General features: G+C 40.2%; 1 protein-coding gene across 6 annotated transcripts in view; it reads left to right on the top strand.

The window, feature by feature from the left end:
- The window catches only part of SRSF11 (serine and arginine rich splicing factor 11), a 42,064-nt gene that overhangs the window by 16,534 nt on the left and 5,678 nt on the right, over positions 1 to 19,852 (top strand). For 5 of the 6 annotated variants that reach the window (XM_038412076.2, XM_038412075.2, XM_043490859.1 and 2 more), the window contains 6 exons: positions 1,835 to 1,968; positions 5,951 to 6,060; positions 7,588 to 7,680; positions 9,940 to 9,989; positions 11,564 to 11,691; positions 12,859 to 12,940. In XM_038412076.2, coding sequence (XP_038268004.2) covers positions 1,835 to 1,968; positions 5,951 to 6,060; positions 7,588 to 7,680; positions 9,940 to 9,989; positions 11,564 to 11,691; positions 12,859 to 12,940 — 597 coding nt within the window. The other variant, XM_038412079.2, reaches the window with a different exon arrangement.

The raw sequence follows: 19,852 nt of genomic DNA, 5'->3' as shown, positions 1-19,852 counted from the left end.
GAAGAAGATAGCCTCTTTGCACCTGCAGAAGAGGGTACTGCGGTTAGAAGCTGGGTTTAGCCCTTCAACAAATTCTGGTTTCCAGTGCTTAGCAAGTGACCTCCACCAGTGTAGTGATTTGACTTTCAAAGATAATGCTTATTTTTTATTTAATTTAAATGATTTTAAGATTCTAGTAAATGAAGGCTTTAACATAAGTTATCATACTTTTAAATAGGTTTATTTTAAAAAATAAATTATATTTTTAAATAAAGGAATCAGAAGTTTTTAAAAAATTAACGTTTGTTTTTAGCCACCCTGTTTTGAGAACATAAAATCCAAATTATGAACCCTTTATAGATTAATTCAAACACCTTGAATTGCACCTGGATACTAATTAGAAGCCAGTAATCTATTGTGAACAGGTAAAATCTGCTCCATGTTTGTAGGTATCTGAATGAAGACAATCTTCATTTAATAGACTATTTTTCAGCCACAGTGTTTCTACTGCTCAGAATTGCAAGATATTTTTAATTTGTGGGGGGTTGTGTCCCCAACTTCAATAGGGGTCTTACCTAATCTGCCATGCAAGTATGGCTGCTGCCTCAGGCTCCCTCACTGGCTGGGTAGTTTATTCCTCTGCATAAATGAAAACTCCACTCCTACGGGGTACATTTAAAAAACAAATTCCAAACCTTTACACATGCTCTTAGGGACGTCAGCTTCAAGGTGTCCATACAACCTTCAACTCTTCGCCACTTGTCACAGAGGAATGGAAAAGATCTTCCCACTCTCTGCCAGAAATTCCAGGGTTCTTCACCCTCCGTAGGATCCCGCAAGAAATGGTTTTACATGGTCCCAATGTGGATTTCCCTTGGGTAGTCATTCAGCTTTAATTGCAGCTACACCGACAGTTGCTGTAGCTGAACTACATAGACATGGATCTGGATCTGCCCTATAAGGGACATTCTAGTCTCCTTCAAGTTCGCTACATAGGAGTTCAAAAACTCTTGTTGATGCGATTGGTGAGATTTAAAATCCGTTGCATGCCACCTTAATTTCTTGACTTTCTGTTTGATCTATTTTTGGTCCTGTGTTGTTGCAAATTCTAGTTATCTGTGTATAACGTGCCCAGCTTCAAATTTGAACTTCATGCTTTTTGTGCATTTTGGAAGTTGGTCATAAGGAAACGCATGATAAACTTTAGCCTAAAAGATAAACCTATTGAAAATGTGTGAATAGCTAAATGAAGGTGCTATTTTAATTATTACTCTGTACTTAATATAACTTCAAAAATTATTTTGGACCAAAAGCAGAGGTATAGAAATTGCTATGTTTGGAATTTCTGTGGGGGCATATACCTTCTTTCTGTATTTTTCCTGAGGAAATCTCTTGCCACCACCACCACCGCCCTTTCACATCTTACCCACTGGATCACTCTCCTGATTCGTACTTATCAGTTTGTATTCGGATAACTGGTTAATTTAGAGAAGATTGTGTGTGGTAGAATTAGCATTTATTTATCTGTTGTAAATGGGGGAATAAAATTAATTTCCTATCCTGTAGTTAGATCTCTGGTGATCCAGCAGAGCAACTTTATTCAATATCATTTCATTCTTATGTACATGTTCTTATCAATCATCATTGTTAATGAAAGTTTAATTGTAAGAACTGATGATAAATTCAAACCACACTGCAACACTTGTGCTCTATATTCAAATACATAGTCTTTAGACTTAATACAGTGAACAGATTGCAAATGTTTAAGTATTTTTCATGAATTTGTCTGATTTTTTGTTAAGTTTGTATCTAATGCTGCTTTTTTTTTTTTTTTTTTTCCTTTTTTTCTTTTTAGTGATTCTCCTTTGCCTGTTTCATCACGGGTCTGTTTTGTAAAGTTCCATGATCCTGACTCAGCAGTTGTGGCCCAGCATCTGACAAACACTGTGTTCGTTGACAGAGCGTTGATAGTCGTACCATATGCAGAAGGTTTGTGAATTGTTTAATGACCTATGCCATAAGATGGCAGTCTACCCCAGTATAGTTCAGTAGAGTGAGGTTTAGTAACCTGTAAAATATCTAAGATATTAACGTTTTGAAACCCTTGGTACGCTGTCATTAGGTCTTTCATTAAAGCAAATTTTTGTTTTTCTGTTGACACCCGATGAAAGCTGGAAGTTTTCCTGTTAATCTTTTATATAAGAAAATCTTGCATTTAAGGTATGAATATTTTTAAGCAGAATTATATGAAAATTATGCTCTTAATTCATCAGAGTCCCTAAGACATGTTTCTAACCAGACTTAAAAATGCTGACTTGATGCATAAGAAACATTGCCTTAAAGATGAATTATTCAGGATATGTATTTTTATATAAGCTCCTCATGCAAGTTGTTTCTCCCTCTTTGAGAGTGAATGGGGGAGTGGATTAGCAGTTATTTTGCAGTTTCCTTGCTACTTCATTTAGTTGACAACTTCTCTGAAAAAACATTCACCCTCCCTGTAAATTCCAGTATACCAAGGGTTTGAATGATTATGCTTTAAGATGAAAGTGAGATCTTCCAAGAGGTGCCAAATGGGCACTGGGTATTAGATTTTATTCCAAGTTTTCTTGTTCAGGCTTGCTATATTTTATAGAATTTCACTGAATAATAAACTCTTCTCTCTGTTATTTGTGTGTGTGATTTTTGTAGTGGAGAAGGCAAATGCAAAGCCCTTCCAGATGACTGAAACACAGTGGGTCCTCTGCAGCTACAGGGGATTCTAGACATTAACTAAAGGCCAGCAAGCACTCAAGTCCCCAAGTGTTTTCCTGGTGTAACCACTTGTTAACTACATTTTCTCTTTTTTTTTTTTTTTTTTTTTTTTTTTTTTTTTTTATCATTTTAGGGTGTTACAGTTTGAAAGACAGTGAGCAGGTTTTTTGGAACTTGTTTTAAAACAATATGCTGAGAGACAACACTTCTTACAGAAGTCTCATTAAACTTTACTAGGCTTGAGAAGTAATTTATTTCAAATATATTGATTATTGGTTTATTCTTAAATTTTTTACTTAAAATCCTTTTGAAATAGAGTAAAATCTCTGTGGATTAAGTCATATTACAGTAACAAATTTAAGATAAGGCCTATGTTGTTCAGACTTTTGACAAGGCAATTTAATTCCATCAGCTGTCTTCTATGGCTGGTGAACAGTCATAGGTTCTTGTTAAAAGAAAAATTTTAAAAGAAATTAAACATTTAAGACTTAATTACTTACTTTAAAATTTGTAGCATGATCTGTAATTGAGTCATTTTTCAGAATACAGAACACTTTCTAAGTAGTTGCTTTTGTTCACATTAAACTGGGTAAAAAGTGTATCTTAAGGAATTTCTTCCTTATTCTTATTTATGCATCATTAAAGCATGCTGTAATATCAGTATCTCTGTCAATAGCATTTAAATATTTCATAGGCCCTTGTTTAAGAACTTTAAACTCAATATTTGAATTACTGATGGGTAATGTGGTTCTCTGTCAGTATGACTGACGGATTTGCTTGATGGTGGATAAACTTGGCATTTAGAGAAATCTGCCCAATAATTTCAGTTCAGAATGTGCTAAAGATGATATGTGACAAGTTAAACAAATACTAGCATTTTAGTGGGCCTATTTTGAACAAGGAGTTTCTTGTGGGATGAGCAGCATCTTTTGTGTAGTTCTGGAGATTCAGAATTCTGGACATGATATGGCATATCACAGTACAGAGTCTGCTGTTTTCAAGTTAAATTTAAGTCCTTTATTTTTGTAATAAAATGTTTTCTTTTATACTTGGAATACACAGTTTTCTTTTTATATTTATCAGTAGGGCCCCAATTCAACAAGGTACTTAAGCACAGTACAGAAAGGTATTTGAAGTCAGCAAGACTACTTATGTGCTTATAGCTAGGCACATGCTTAAATAGTCTGCTGAACTGGAGCCCAATACTCCTATACTTTCCATTGTGATATTCTGTATTAATGTTGTCCATCACTAAAGTAAATGTTAATTATTACACTGCACAGATAAGTCCCCTATATCGCAATCACAGTCCAGTTTTAGCTTTTACTGACATTTTTGGTGTTGGCTGTTGCTTTGTGTGTTAGACCTATGCACAAAGTCTACGGTAAGGCATAGTATTAATTTTAATTTGGAAGGAATTTTAATATTAAAGATGGTTGGGGGGTTATTTAGGTTCTTTGGTTAATATTTGTTTCTTTTGTCTGTTTCTTTTTCTTTCATTTCTACACATTCAAGCAGTATTTCTTGGTTCTAACAAAGCAGCAGTAAAAAAAAACTTTGCCGCATGAAAATTAACTGGTGAGGGGCCTCATTGCTTTTTTTTTAAAATTGTAGTTTTATTTATTTCTAAATACTTTATTTAAAAAAAAAAAAAGAGGATCAGATGCATGACTTTTTTTTTAATGGATGCAGATCTTCTGAGGTGTCTCAAAATAAGTCAGAGGAGTTGTATTTAGATGCCAGAAATGTTGTATTTGCACTAATTTGAAATATGTGTAGATATAATTTTTAATATCCTCTGAGACATAATTTTGCATGCAAAATTACCCCTAATCTCTATAGGTATGTAAATATATTGATGCATTAATGCCCTATATCTAAATGACCTTTTCCCCCCCTCTCCCTCCATAACTTTTGGTATCTAAATTGATGACCGCTCAATGACACAAGCAAGATAACAGTGCTGTGTATTATACATTTGTTTATATTATCGGCACTTCTCAGTATAGGTGGAAGGAACCATTACCTTTATTTAACAGTGGTTTTTCTTTTTTGTTGTTGTGTTTTACAGTTCTTTTCCCTGGTTCAGCCTGAACTATATACCAGGCCCTGCTGAAAATACCACCCAACAGTTTTCTTCTGCAGCTTATCCAGTTTCTCTTAAGTGCCCTGTACATATTGTATGTTTTATGATGAGATGCAGTTTCTCAATATGTATTACAGAAACACTACTGGTATTTGCAAATATATAGTAAAATTGTATTATTGAACTCTCATTTTGGGGGCTTGGGCACATTAACAGATTAATCCATCTGTATAGGGCTTTTGCTGTTGGATAGAATAAAAATTACCTACAGACATATTTGTTTCGTAGTAGGACCCTTAATAAGATTGTTCTGTGTGCAGAATAGGCAGTAAAATCAGCCACACTTGTCTTAGTTGGCTACAAGAGTTTGGGCCAGAAGTTTTTTCTGAAATGGCAATATGTAGCAGCATTCTTGGTACAGTAAGTGTGGCACATAATGGAACATATGCAATTTACTGGACAGGTAAGGAATGTGCCACAATATATTGTATATACACACAGAGCGTGTATTTGGAGATCTGCAGACACTTTCATATTCATTTGACGAGTCAGCAAAAGCCCTACGCTTTATTCAACAAAATATTTCCTTACCTTCTCTTAATTTTTACAAAATTTGTATGGTAGGTGTAAAAAAATCATAGTGAACTGTACCATATTATTAACCCCTAAATCAAACTTTTTTTGTCTTGTGTATCTTGATTTTTCTGTGTGCTTTATAGTGAAGCAGCCGACACGAGTCGTTGTTCATAAAACAGCTTTTGAAAGTTGAGAGCACACCCCTGGAGAACCGACTGTGCTTGCTTACGTTTGGTTCATGACTTAAAAATCGAGTACAGGTGATGAAATCTTGGCAGTGTTAACAAAAAAGTAGTGTGTATTGTGCTATTTTTTACGCTAGAAACTTAACCATTTGTAGAGAAAAAGGAACAGTCAAATTTTCACACATTGAAGTTTCATTCTGACATAAAATTTAATGATAAATATTAATAGAAATCAAGCTTTATATTTTAGCCAACATAAGTACTTTCAACAAACTCAGGTGGTGTATCAGGGAGACATTTTCTGGGTGTATTTGTGTGTTTTCTGACCTTGAGAGAGAATATATTCTAATGCAAGGCTGTTTCTCTGCAGGAATTATTCCTGATGAGACTAAGGCTTTATCTCTTTTGGCACCAGCTAATGCTGTGGCAGGTCTGCTGCCTGGAGGTGGTCTCCTGCCTACTCCCAACCCACTTTCTCAGGTAGGTTTTCATTTGCTTGGAGTGAAAGGAATACTATACATATTTTGCTAGATCTTAATCTACTATATTAATGCACTTGGGCAAATAGGCTTGGATGGGAAGAAGAGATTTGACTGTGTATTGATCATTGTAGTGGTTTAAACACTGTAACCACACTGCAAATCAGTTGTACCATGATGAACTGTATGGTATAACAATGGTAGGTTGTTAGTGCAGAGACTGGGTTTTTACAAGCATACTCAGAAATTTAATTAGTGCTTCTGGTAGCCTGTATAATTTCTTCAATGACTCCTAACCATGGGGAAGAAGAATTTGGGATTGAATTATTCAGAAGATTTTATCAGACTTCTGTTGGGGCAGGTTCTCAGTTCTCTCTCTTTATATTAAAACCATTAAATAACTTGTTCCAGAACTGGCTTTAAATACAGTTATTGTTTGAAGGATTAGTTTCTCTTAAGATGGACTGTATACATTCTTGAAAATGTGTATATTGTACACAGATCCTTAACTTCAATTGTGCCAATCTGAAATGCGCTTTACTTTGGAATTTATTTAATAGATTTTTCTTGTATGATTATTTAGGCTTTCTCAGAAACTATAATGGCTGGTATGGATTTTCAAAAGCATCTAAAGGAGTTAGGTACCCAGCTTCCATTGAATTTCAGTGGGAGTTGGGTATATAACTTCAGTAGGCATGTTTCAGAATTCCATTATTGTTTTCATAGAATCTGTTTGAGTATCCTTGTATTCCTTTAAAGGGGGAGGGAAGGTACATACTTACTATGCAGATCGGTTTTCTGTGTGTCTTCAGTCCATAATTGCTCACTTCAGTGAGAAAAATGGGGGTGAGGGGGTTGTGTATTTTTAAAACTGCCTTTTACTTTGGCTAGCGTTGCAGACCCACTGCAACTAAAATAGTGAGATGGATTCTGTTCCTTCCTTTGCAGCATCTGCAGTTGTTTACTAAATTCTAATGGCTTACATCTGGTCAGTCAATTTGAACAGGTATTTCTGAAGGTATAATATCACCTTCAGAACCTTTTATTAGGCATGATAAATGGGACAGAAAGAATCCTGGTAGAGTTTGTAGTCTGGCTGTTGAAATTGCCTTTTTAATTGTAATCTAAGCATACTTCCTATAGAAAGTGAGGCAATAAACATAGAACCATACAGTGATATTTTTAGTCACTTTTTTTTTTAAAGAATGTCATTTTAAGTTGTTTGTGTGGAATATAATGGCAAAGTCTTTTTGGTTGGTGGTTGTTTGCCTCCCACTCCCTTTGGCTGGGTGGGTGGGAGGGAACCTTTTTTTCCTCCCTAGAATTCCTATCATATAAACTTCTATATGCTTCAGTTTGCAAATACATAAGTAGGAGAGGTGAAGTGCTCTTACTGGCATTTTTGCTAAAGGGTATATTAATGTACATGATTGCTAGATTGGGTTTAAATTAGGAGGTGATGTGGTAGTGTTAAAGGGATTTTACTGTACCAATGCCTGTTTTTTAATTTATCATCTGTGTGTTATAGATTGGTGCTGTTCCTTTAGCTGCTTTGGGAGCTCCTGCTCTTGATCCTGCCCTAGCTGCTCTTGGGCTTCCTGGAGCAAACTTAAACTCTCAGGTATACAAGTGACTTTTTATTTTATTTTAGTCAGCTTTGGCAGACTTTTAAACTGTGATCAATAGAGTGTGATCCACCAATATATTAATTGACCGATTGAAGGTCCAGGACTTGCTATATTTATTCCTGAACCAGTGCTAAAAAAATACTGCTATAGCAAGTGACCAGTTTTGGCATAGTTTTAAGCTCCAGTAATTTGTAGAAATTAATCCTATCTTTCATATGATACAGTACATTTGTTTATGGGCCTAGCAGTTTGATAGTACAACTTAAAAATCCTTTTGCAGTCTTGCTTCTTTTCTAATTTTAATCCTGACACTTGAGATAATATATACTAAAGAATTACTGTCTCTAAAACCCAGTGGTTGATTCCAACCAGCATTCAAATGGTGTAGGTCTCACACTCCTGGGGGAATTCTGTGCCTAAAAATTCTGCACAGAATATTTTTAAAATTCTGCAAATTTTATTTGTCAAAATAACACTTTTTATAATTATGCCATTTTCAATTATTTTGGTAATTTATTTCAAAATATCTGTCTGCAAATATGTCTGTAACAATACAGACACACACACAAATTCCCCAGGAGCAGAAGGTTAAAGAAACCACTGACAACCTAGTTCCTGTTTCTTTGTGTTGTCTCCGCATTTCCGCCCCCTCCCTCCCTCCCCCCTTCGCCAATGCACCCAAACCTCATCCCTCCCAGAGCCCAGAAGCGGGGCGGCCACCCCCTCCAACCCAGACACCTGCCCCCCTCCCCCGCCCTCCTAGAGCCCAGGGATCCAGAGGAAGAAACAGCCTGATGCTCAGTCTCAGGCTTCTGTGGAGTTTCCTGCACGCCCGCACTCTCCTTTCCTCAGGGCATGTGGGGAACTGCAGCTGCCAGGAACCCTCTAGCTCTCTCACCTTCCCCTTGGCTTTGTTTTCCATGTGCAAGGTGGGCTCTGCTGGGTCCAGCGGCCCTTAGTGGTGGCCAGCAGCACTACAGCCCATTTCTGTGGGGGAAAAGAAATTCTGTGTGCACAACATTAATTTCTGCAAAATTCTGCATTGCGCAGTGGCACAGAATTTCCCCCATAGTGAGGTCATACATACAACTCTATCTGATTTTGAGAGATCAGACACTAAAATCATATGTAAAATATAGTTTGAAAAAAGCTTTGAGTTGATAGACCAGTAAACATTTTCAGAGCTAAACATCCCAAGCAAAGATTAAAGACAGCAATAATCTCTCCATCTTAATATTTTTTTTTTTATTACACCATAGGGTTTCTTAGACACTATTGTCTTAAATCAGAGTGAAACAGTTACAATAATATTCTATTAGTACATGAACCACTTAAGTAATGGTCATCATGCAGACTCCACGTTTCTTGGCTATTATAGCAAGTGTCCTTTAAATGCAGCATAAGAAACCAGACCATTTGGATAAGCTTCGCTTATGCATTGGCTAGGCACTTTGCTTATTTTAGTTATATGACAATTTAACATGAAAAATTTAAACAATTTAACTAGACACAGGAAAAATCTATCATTTTTAAGTAGCTGTCCTTTCTGGCCGCTTAGCAGGTTGATTACAACACAAGTTGGATAGTTCTGCAAGTGGCCACCTACAAAATAGTGAGTTATTTTAGAGGAGATTTGCTGGCTGTTAATGCACCATGTGTGCTATCAAGTGATAGTAGGTTGCAAGTGGCCTTATGTACAGGTTTGGCAGTAGTAGCTTCTGGATATTTTTAAGAAAGAGCAGGAAAGTTGAAATTTATGGGTGGGTTAGAGAAAACCTATAGAAAAAAGACACTTTTGTTAGTGCTCCTGCTTGGATGATTGTGAGTATTGTACTGCAAATATAAAAACAGGCACACTGAATGGACAGGTGGGTGGGCAAGTCCTCTGCCCAAGACAATTAGAAGATAAATTGTAAACACTTCGAATGGTCAAAAAAGAAAGTGCCTTGATCCTTTTCTGGAAAGATTCCTACTGACTGGCATATATTAAAAGGAGAGCATTTAGAGTCACATGTTCTTGACTGAAAAACAGTTCACGTTCTGGGATGGAGCGGTCAACAGATTTTCACAAAAACAAGGATTAAAAAGAATGCAGGCACTCTGGCTGATTAACCCTTCAGGATTTCTCAACTGTAAGCACTTTGTGCTCTTGTTTTTAGCTATATTCCATGTGTATTCAGGCATGTTTAACCTGTCAATGTGTTAAAGCAAATTTCATGCTTTTCAACATGTTTTAAAATGTCTCTTTACAGTCTCTTGCGGCAGATCAGCTACTAAAACTTATGAGCACAGTGGATCCAAAGTAAGTGCAAGTGATAGCTTTCAGTACTTAGGTTTATATTGGCATGCACTTAATCTTGAGGGTAATGTTTCATGTCACTCAATACTGACCCATTTCCCACACCTGGCCAGATAAAGACTGGAAGAAACTAGCTTCCTGTGGAAGCCACCTGGGGTGGGTGGGTGGGGGGGGGGGGTGGAGATGCTTCACCCTAGCACTAGGCATCAAAGACTGTGTTTCTCCTAATTTGGTGGTAAGAGGAATTCAGTTTTTTCATTACTCCATGCCCTTTATGTAAAGAAACTTGTGGTGCAGTCACTTGATTCCTTTTAAACCATTAGCTACAAGCAAGTACACCTTGCACTGGAACAAGTTGACTTCTAAAAACTAAGTTAAAACGGAATCTTGTGTTCTGGAGGTCAGATCAATCTGAATTAGTTTACTTTCTCCTCTAAGGATTTACCCTTTAAGCCGACCAGAATAAAAATTTCTGCCTTTTCAAAAATATTTGAGGGGTAATATTGGTAACTGGTATCTATACAAGACAATAAATGGACCCCTTACTACTTGTGGGCTGGATAGTGATACCCTGGGGCAAAGGAATAAGAGGATGTAAACTGTCCCATGTCCTCGTACCCTGTATCACTGCTTCCAGCACAGAGCAGTTTTGTGGAGCTTGCTACATATGATGTCTATCCATCCTCTTTCCATTTCTTCCCTGCCCAGCCCTGTGAGTAGGGGAAGGAGCAATGTAGTTACATCAGAATAGGCTTCATCTCCAATTGTGCTTTGGTCTTCCTGATTACACCCCTGCATGCTCAAGCAATATTTTTATACTCCTCCCTAGTCATCTGTCCAAGTTTTCACTTCTTGTAAGCATCCTTTTTGTGTTTAAGCTCACTGTAGATTTCTCTGTTAAGCCAAGCTGGTCGCCTGCCATATTTACTGTTCTTTCTGCACATCAGGATGATTTGTTCCTGTGCCCTCAATAAGGCTTCTTCAAAATACAGCCAGCTCTTCTGGCCTCCTTTCCCCCCTCATCTTAATCTCCCAGGGGGTCCTGTCCATCAGTTCCCTGAGGGAGTCAGTCTGCTTTTCTGAAGCCCAGGGTCCAGATCCTGCTGCTCTCCTTTCTTCCTTTTGTCAGGATCCTGAACTCTACCATCTCATGATGATCACCGGGCATGTTCATGCTGCCCAGTGTGTGATGGTGTGGTCATGGTGCCTGGCTCATATTGTCCTGTGTACAGAGGTGTGGACACCGGGCATGGCTTCCGCTGCCCTGTGTGTAATGGTGTGGTTGTAGTGGGTTCAGTCAGATAGGTTGGAGGGTGGATGATAAAAAATCATTTTGCCAGCCAGCCTTGGAACCATAGATAGCGACTGTGCACATGACTCTCTTCCCCAAGCAGTGGCGAGACCAGGAGGGAGTTTGACTCGGAGCTGCAATCTCCTTCTTGAGCTAATCCAAGAGCAGTGCTCCTTACTTCCAAGCAAGTTGCAGGTCTGCCCGGTCTAGGCCAGTATTTATTTAAAAAGTCGATATTTTTGAATCTGAAATTTCATTTTTCACTTCACTTAATGGCTTGTTTCAGGTTGAACCATGTAGCTGCAGGTCTTGTCTCACCAAGTCTGAAATCTGATACCTCCAGTAAAGAAATAGAGGAAGCTATGAAAAGAGTAAGAGAAGCACAATCACTGATTTCTGCAGCCATAGAGCCAGGTAATTGAATTACTTTTAAATATTTGGTTAAACACAGTTTTTGTCGGTATAACCGCTAAAAAGGGCTTATATGCTGAAAAACATAGTTTTCATACTTCCTTATTTCATTAATGGGTTAATTTTTAATTGCAAAGTGTTTCTACTGCAGAAGATCCTTCAAAAATGGTTGAATGATTCACCTGGAGCTCAATTAGACCATACAATTATTAATCTATTATGTAAATGATGGAAGAGTGCTCTGGAGAATAAATTAGTGAATGAGACACATCATTTATGAAAGTGCATTTGATTGAAGATGATAAAATGCCTAAATTGCCCCCAGAATGAATTCTAGAGAAGTTGCTATAGCCACCTCTTCCTCAAGTTTTTTATTGAAAATATCAGGTGGTCAGGTCACTTGGTTGTCAATAAAGTGTGCTATTTTCAGTGATTGCTAGTGTTCATGTGACCAGATTATGAAGTCGCAAAAAGGAGTGGCGGCCATTTTTGTCAAAATTTGGGATAAAAATTCTGTTTCGGGGAGAGTTTGCCAATTCCGTTTCAAATTCTAAATGGACACACAATAAACCTGAAACGTGACCTTAAAGGTGAAAGAATGTGGTCGTGCCCTATTTTCTTTTGTTGCTTTACAATAGGTTAAAGAAGTCTGAATGCTTTAAATGTATTTTGAGAGAGAAGGGAACTTGAGAGAAGCTCCATTGATCAGAAATGTTAACTCTAGTCATCTTGATTTCTGTTCTAGGACTCTCTTTTAAAGGATCCAAACCAGTGAATTGGATTTCTCATACCTTAAATGAAGGGGTGGGAATGCTGAAACTTTAAAATAAGTTTTTCTGCCCACAGCTAAGTGCTTGAGTTGAGCAGGTGTGAAAAAAAAATTTTCACTAGTATGAATAAAAATCACTTCCCCTCTAAATCAAGTTTCATGTTATATCATAGTTTACTAGTTCTCCATAGCATCTTCCAAGAACAGGCTAGACCAGACTTGAATTTCTGATATTTAAAACAAAACAAAAACCACCACCATCAAAAAACAACTTTTCAAGCTTTCTTTTGCTTCTTTATGATGTCTGAAGAAGGTGCAAACACACACTTATTTCCTTTTATGAGTGATCTTATAGATACCACTTTTACCTTTGTACTAATATTTCCTCTTCATAATTTCAGATAAAAAAGATGAAAAACGAAGGCATTCAAGATCAAGATCACGATCAAGAAGGAGGAGAACTCCTTCTACTTCTAGACACAGGTTAGATTTCTCACTCCATAAATATTAGCAGAAATAAGTGCCTTACACAGATCCTTCAAAATTCCGTTTAAAAAGTTAAGCTTGGCAATGCTGGCTGTTAGGTATAAATAGAGAAAAAAACAAATCTGCTTAGTGGTGGTGACCATCAGGACCAGTGCAGAGTATGACAGTGAGTAAAGCTGTGTTGTTGTAGAGAGCTTGGGAACATGGATTGGAAAGTGACATTGTAGCACAGACAGTCCTGAACTTTACAGCACCAAGAGTTGCACTGACAACTTGCTCGGAGCCTTAAGAGTGTCTACTGAAACATTTTTATTTCTCACCCTGTGTGGTGGAGCAGATGCCCCACACCAGCAGAAAAAAAGGTTAAGGAGAGCCTATGGTCTCATCTAGCCTCGCCCTGCTATACCTTTAGCCAATGCCAAACCTGCAGGGGAATAAAAGGAGAGAGCCTGGCTCAGTTGGGGGCTAGTTGGTCAGGAAGGAGGGACAGAGCTCCGCCTGAAGGGAGCTTTCCCTGTAGAGCTGTAACAGGACAGTCACTGGAGGGGAGCAGTTAAACCCCAGGAGTGAGCAGCTCTTCCTTCCCCCCCCTCCTCCCCCGCAGCTGTGTTATGGTGCCTAGAAGGTCTCCAGGAGGGTGCTGCTCTCACCATGCTATATGGATTTGATGGAGAATGCAAGCAATGACCTTCTTCCTGTGGAAGGGAGCTGGTCAAACCTTAAAAAAGGAGGGACCCTAAACAAATGCCACCAGCCCCCGTAGCTGGATGCATATGGATTAGCTGCTGAAGTGAATGGCTGAGCAGAATGCTCAACAGCAATTCTTCCAGCAAATGGCCAACCAGCAGGAGCAGTTAATCCATGATCTAGCAGCCCAGCAGCAGCAGCTGGTACAACAATTGGTCACTCTAATACAGCCAACCACTACAGTGGTACCAGCAGGCCTAGACTCAATGGCAGATCCTGTTCCTGTCAGGAACAAAGATAGGGCCTAATAGTGACACCAGTGCGTTCCTCAAAATCTTTGAACAGGTAGTCACAGCAGCTCGTTGGCCCCTTGAACAGCAAGCAGATTTGCTTGCCCTGTACTTAACTGGGAGAGTGCAAATGGTATATGTACTTTAGACCCTTTTACTGCCTGAGATTATGCACAGGTCAAAGTGGCCATCCACAATGCTTTGGATGTCTCAGAAGAGAAGTTCTGACACTTCCTGGAGGAGTAGTATCCTCTGAGAGCATGGCTCCCTCCAGTTGCCCAAAAGCTATGAGATTTGTGTTGGAGATGGCTCAGACCTGAGATAAAGACATGAACCCAGGTGATAGAGAGAATTTTATTCAAACAGCTCGCGCAGATACTCCCCCCTCTCCAATCCCTCCCCGAGGGAAAGGACTGGATCCTACAGCTTCAACCTGAGGCAATGACTGACACCCTTTGCCTCATGGAGTACTATCTGACAACCAAGATCCCCATGATGATGATCTGCTACGGGCCTCCTGGAGCCAAGGGACAAGCACAGGTGAATGAGAGAGCTGGCCACAGAGGCTGACGTCTTGGCAGGGGTTCCACCCTGCTGAGCCCTCACCAGGACTCATGAGGTGAGGTCCTGTGTGTTGCAGGGACCTCAGATAGTCTGGACCAAAGGTCTGGAGCTGTTGACCTGGGTCCCGGTTCAAGAAACCACCAACCTGCCTGGCCTTAAGGGAACAACCATGGAAACTGAAGTAGGGGGACCCTACTCAGTGAGGACTTTTCAGGGACCCCAGGGGGTGCTGATCACAGCAGCAAAGCCCAAAACGTGGCTGTCCTGGGCATTGGTTCCAAGATTGCAGCTTTCGGCATATCTGGATAGCGAGAGCCCATGCTTGAAGATGAAAGTCTTATGAAGTTGATCACCCCCATAAAGGTGATCTTTTGGATTCAACATATTCTCAATCCTGATGTTGATCTCGGTGGTCCCAAATCCTGGATCACCCTGGGGAACTCTCCTTCTACAATATGTACACAGGGACATGAAACCCTACCCTTGCATCCAAGTTAATCTAATTGTGGGGAAGCAGAACGGTTGACCTGGCCCCATCCCTTGCCTATTCAGTTATTAATGGCTGAGATTGGGAATATTTCAGAGATCTGATGAAAGGAATCTTTGGGACCTTTTTCTGAGCAACAAGTCTCCCCAATTCCACACATCCTAGTGAACCTGGTGTGGGAGATGTTCCTGCTCCTGGAGAAGAGACTTCCACCCAAATTGGTAACAGCCAAACAGAGTGAGGCCCAATATGATCCCAACTTGGAGACTCTTTCTTCCCTCGAGTATGAGATCATAACAAAATTTTCAAACTCTTTGAAGAATGGAAAGCTGATGACATCATGAGCTGACCCTATACCCAAGTGATGGTTGTCAGTGAGGAATTGGTGGAACCTTAACAAGATGAAGCTTCTCTCATTTTGAGAGAAGGCCAACCACCTATTTTACCTTGAAAGAGACTATCAGACCAAGGAAATCAGAAAACCAGCTTCTGATGCCCAGATCCTACCAGAGGGAGGTTATATGGCTGGCCCACACCAGACCCTTCATGGGCACCTTGGGATGGAGAAAACACTGGCTCGAATTCTAGCCTGGGTTTTTTGGATTTTTTTTTTTGACCTTCATTGTATATGGACTTCCCCAGCTTTTGTGTTTCTTGTGCCAGCTCACAGGACAGTGGTTCCCCTGCCACCCATGAGTATACCCTTTGAATGTATTGGAATGGACGTACTTGGCCCCATAAGTGCGCTGCAAGCTACCGGTACATTCTGGTGCTTGTAGGCTATGCCACCTGGTATCCTGAAGCTCATGCTTGTGTGCTCCATGAATAGCAGAGTAGCTGCTTCTGAACTTTTGAAGATCTTTGCCTGGGTTTGGGTTCCATGGAAAATTATAATGGACTTGTGTACAAACCTCATTTCCCAGATAATGAAGCAAGAATATCAGTTGTGAAAATGAAGAGATTCTGAATGTCCGTCCACTGTCCCCACAGAGATGGGCTAATGGAACACTTTAACAGGTTACTAAAGAATATGCTGAGAAGGTTCGTAACTATGGATATCTGCCACTGGGACTATGTGAAGTGCCACAGTCCTCCACCGGCTTCCTAACATTTGAGCTATTGTGTAGGAGACAAGCATGAGGGATTTTGGATCTCATTCAGCAAATGTGGGGAGAACGGTCACTTCAGTTTGACATTGTGGTACAGTGTGTTCTTAGCCTTCAAGAGAAGCCTGAAGTTCTAGGCTCATTTGCCAGCAAGAACCTCCTGGGTGCCCAGATCACGCAGGAAGCATCCTGTCATAAAGGGATCCACCTCCAGGTTTCACCATGAGGATCAAGTTCTCTTGTTGTTTCCAAATTCGTGTGGAATCAAAGCTGCTGTCAGGGGCCTTATGAGGTGATACAACAAGTGGACCCTGTGAATTACGAGATCCAGCAACAGACGGACAGAAATTCAAAGTTTACCCCATAAATCTATTAACGCTATGAAAAGCCTTGTTCATAGCCCCCTACCCACTGGAGACCAAATTAGGCCACTGCAGTCTTGAGGGTTGGGATCAAAATCAGGAGCAATGTCACTTCAGAACAGAGGGTCCAGCCCCACCAGTTGATCACTGCCGCCTTCTCCACTGTGTTTTCTATGCAGCCCAGATTAACTCATTTGATCACTCATCATATCCAGACTGAACCAGAACACTGAGTCCAAGAAAATCTACAACCCCATCATCCCGAGAGGATGAGAGAAACTGACTGATGCTCCTGCTTCACAGGGCTAGTGCTGAGAATAATTGAGTTGTTTACTGACTGGAGAGTCCAATAATACTGGTCCATAAACCAGTTAGGACCACTTGCTTTTGCATAGATTTCAGGAAAGTCAACATATTGAAAGTTGATGCCTATCCTCTGCCATGTGTTGACTAATTCTTGATTGGCTAGATGAGGTGGAGTACATTACCCTCATGCCTGAGACCTGGGGAAAAAACAGCTTTGCTTCCCCTTTTGGCTTCTTTTCAATTCTGGATTTGCTGTTTGGATTCCATAACCCCCCAGCCACGTTCAGAAGGTTAATGGACCAGGTCCTCCAGCCCCATAACATGCTGCTGCATACCTGGATGACATCGTAATCTGTAGTCAGATTTGTGAAGATGTAACTGCCATGCTCCTGTCCCTTAGGGTGGCTGGCCTCACTGCAAACCCTACTAAATGCTATCTGGCAAAAATGAGATGACGTACAGAGAGTACACATTGGGGAAGGGCAAGGTGCAACCCTTGTGGATAAGGTCCAGGCCCTACAGACATGCCCTTCACCAGCCCTAAAGAAACAGGTACACTGTTTCCTAAGACTGAAATAATGCTACCAACAGTTTATTACTGGCTTCTTGGCCATTGCAGCCTCCCTTATGGCTCTCATTAAAACCAATAGCCCAAAGAAATTCCAGTGGACCAACATTTATGAAAAGGCCTTTCAGACCCATAGGGTTCACCTCTTCTGAGAGCCTGTCTCGTGTAGCTGCAGCTTCACCAGGAAATTCCCACTATAGAGTAACACCTCGGACATGGGACTAGAGGCGGTCTTATCCCAGTTGGTGGAATGTGAAAAAAACACCCCATCCTCTACCTTGGTTGGAAATTATTCCCAATGGAGAGAGCCTATTCCATAATCAAGAAAGAGGTATAGTCAGTGAAGTGGACTATGGACTTGCTGTTATACTACCTTCTTGGCAATAATTTCACTTTAGTTAGCAACCATGCCGCGCTACATTGGCTCCATGCCATGAAAGACACCCAGCCCCAAATTATGAGATGGTATCTATCTCTCAAGCCCTTCTCCTTCCACATCCAGTACATCACACGATTGTTTGTTTGTTTGTTTTTTGGGAGAGCTGGTGTGGGAGGGAGGTACCCAAAATGGTATTGGGGGGTGGGAGATGTGATGGGATAGCCCCACACCAGCAGAGAAAGAGTTAAGGAGAGCCTATGGGCTCAGCTAGCTTCCACCCGTGCGCTATATCTGCACACGGTGCCAAGCCTGGAGGAGGAATAAAAGGACAGAGCCTGGCTGTTGGGAGCTGGCTGGTCAGCACAAAGGATGGAATTCTGCCTCTCTGCTTGCAGAGCTGCGGAAGAACAGGTCTGCTAGCTGGAGGAGCGTTTAACCCCAGAAACAGGCAATGCATGAGTAAGAGACTGGGAGACAGGCCTGAAGAGAAGGGCGGGGTGCCCACTGGAAGATTGGGGGATGGCCCAGAATTGACTTGGGTGTGCTTTTTGATTTGGAACTGTTTTAGGCCTCTTTTCCCCCTCCTCCGTCCCAGTGGGATAAGACTGAAGAGACAAATAAATTGTGGGCCAGAGGCCTACTACAGTGTCACCAGAAGGGGGGACTCATTTCCGTCCTTGGGAGACCCAAGTTAGGGCACTTCAAAGGTCCCCATGAGGGTGTTGCTCTTGCCACGCTATTACACTGTCTTTATAATCTAATTCTAAGTATTTTACCTCTTATCAATGCAATTTTAAAAACTGAATGCATTAATCTTCCCCAATCCCAAACTTTTCTCTCTTCATTGCTGTCAACAAATAACCTATTCTATCGTTTGGTCAATCTTCATGTTTTACTCATCCTAGCACTGCGTCCTCTATGCTGAAAAGTAATGTCTATTTGTACTAATTTAAATCCGTCCTCTCATTTTTTCATCCTTTAGTTGTATAATTCATGCTTGGGTAATCACATGTCTAGATTTCTGCAGGATTCTCTTTAAGGTTGACTGTGTTTGCAAAATCAAACATCAGGAAATTTGGTTGCAACATATATTTGGGTTATGCAATATTCAGACACACGTTATGTGTGTTGATGCCACTACTGCCGGCTTCTGATTCAACAATGACACATACGTATTTGATACAGTCTCACATGACCTTCTCATAAACAAACTAAGAAAATGCAACCTAGATGAAGCTACTATAAGGTGGGTGCAAAACTGGTTGGAAAACTGTTCCCAGAGAGTAGTTATCAGTGGTTCACATTGCTGGAAGGGCATAAAAAGTGGGGAAAACGCAGGGATCCGTTGTGGGTCTGGTTCTGTTCAGTATCTTCATCAGTGATTTAGATAATGGCATAGAGAGTACACTTATAAAGTTTGCGGACGATACTAAGCTGGGAGGGGTTGCAAGTGCTTTGGAGGCTAGAATTAAAATTCCAAATGATCTGGACAAACTGGAGAAATGGTCTGAAGTAAATAGGATGAAATTCAATGAGGACAAATGCAAAGTGCTCCATTTAGGAAGGAGCAATCAGTTGCACACATACGAAATAGGAAATGACTGCCTAGAAAGGGGTACTGCGGAAAGGGATCTGGGAGTCATAGTTAAATATGAGTGAACAGTGTAACAGTGTGGACAAATTGCAGAAAGTCCTGAGAAGAGCGACAAAAATGATTTAAGCTCTAGAAGATATAACCTATGAGGGAAGATTGAAAAAACTGGGTTTAAGTCTGGAAAAAAAAAGACTGAGAATCATAACATAACAGTTGAAAACGTGAACAGTTTTCAAGTACATAAAAGGTTGTTACAAGGAGGAGGGAGAAAAATTGTTCTTAACCTCTGAGGCCAGGACAAGAAGCAATGGGATTAAATTGCAGCAAGGGAGGTTTAGATTGGACATTAGGAAAAACTTCCTAACCGTCAGGGTGGTTAAGCACCGGAATAAATTGCCTAGGGAGGTTGTGGAATCTCTATCATGGAGATTTTTAAGAGCAGGTTAGACAAACACCTGTCAGGAATGGTTTAGCTAATACTTAGTCCTGTCATGAGAGCAGGGAACTGGACTAGATTCTATGATTTCAAAGTGGATGATATTTCCAGAAACATTCACTTTTAGTTT

Source organism: Dermochelys coriacea, chromosome 8 (assembly GCF_009764565.3).
Source record: "Dermochelys coriacea isolate rDerCor1 chromosome 8, rDerCor1.pri.v4, whole genome shotgun sequence".
Taxonomy (NCBI): domain Eukaryota; kingdom Metazoa; phylum Chordata; order Testudines; family Dermochelyidae; genus Dermochelys; species Dermochelys coriacea.
The sequence above is the reverse complement of the archived record's forward strand: the minus strand, read 5'-3'. Positions and strand labels throughout refer to the sequence as shown.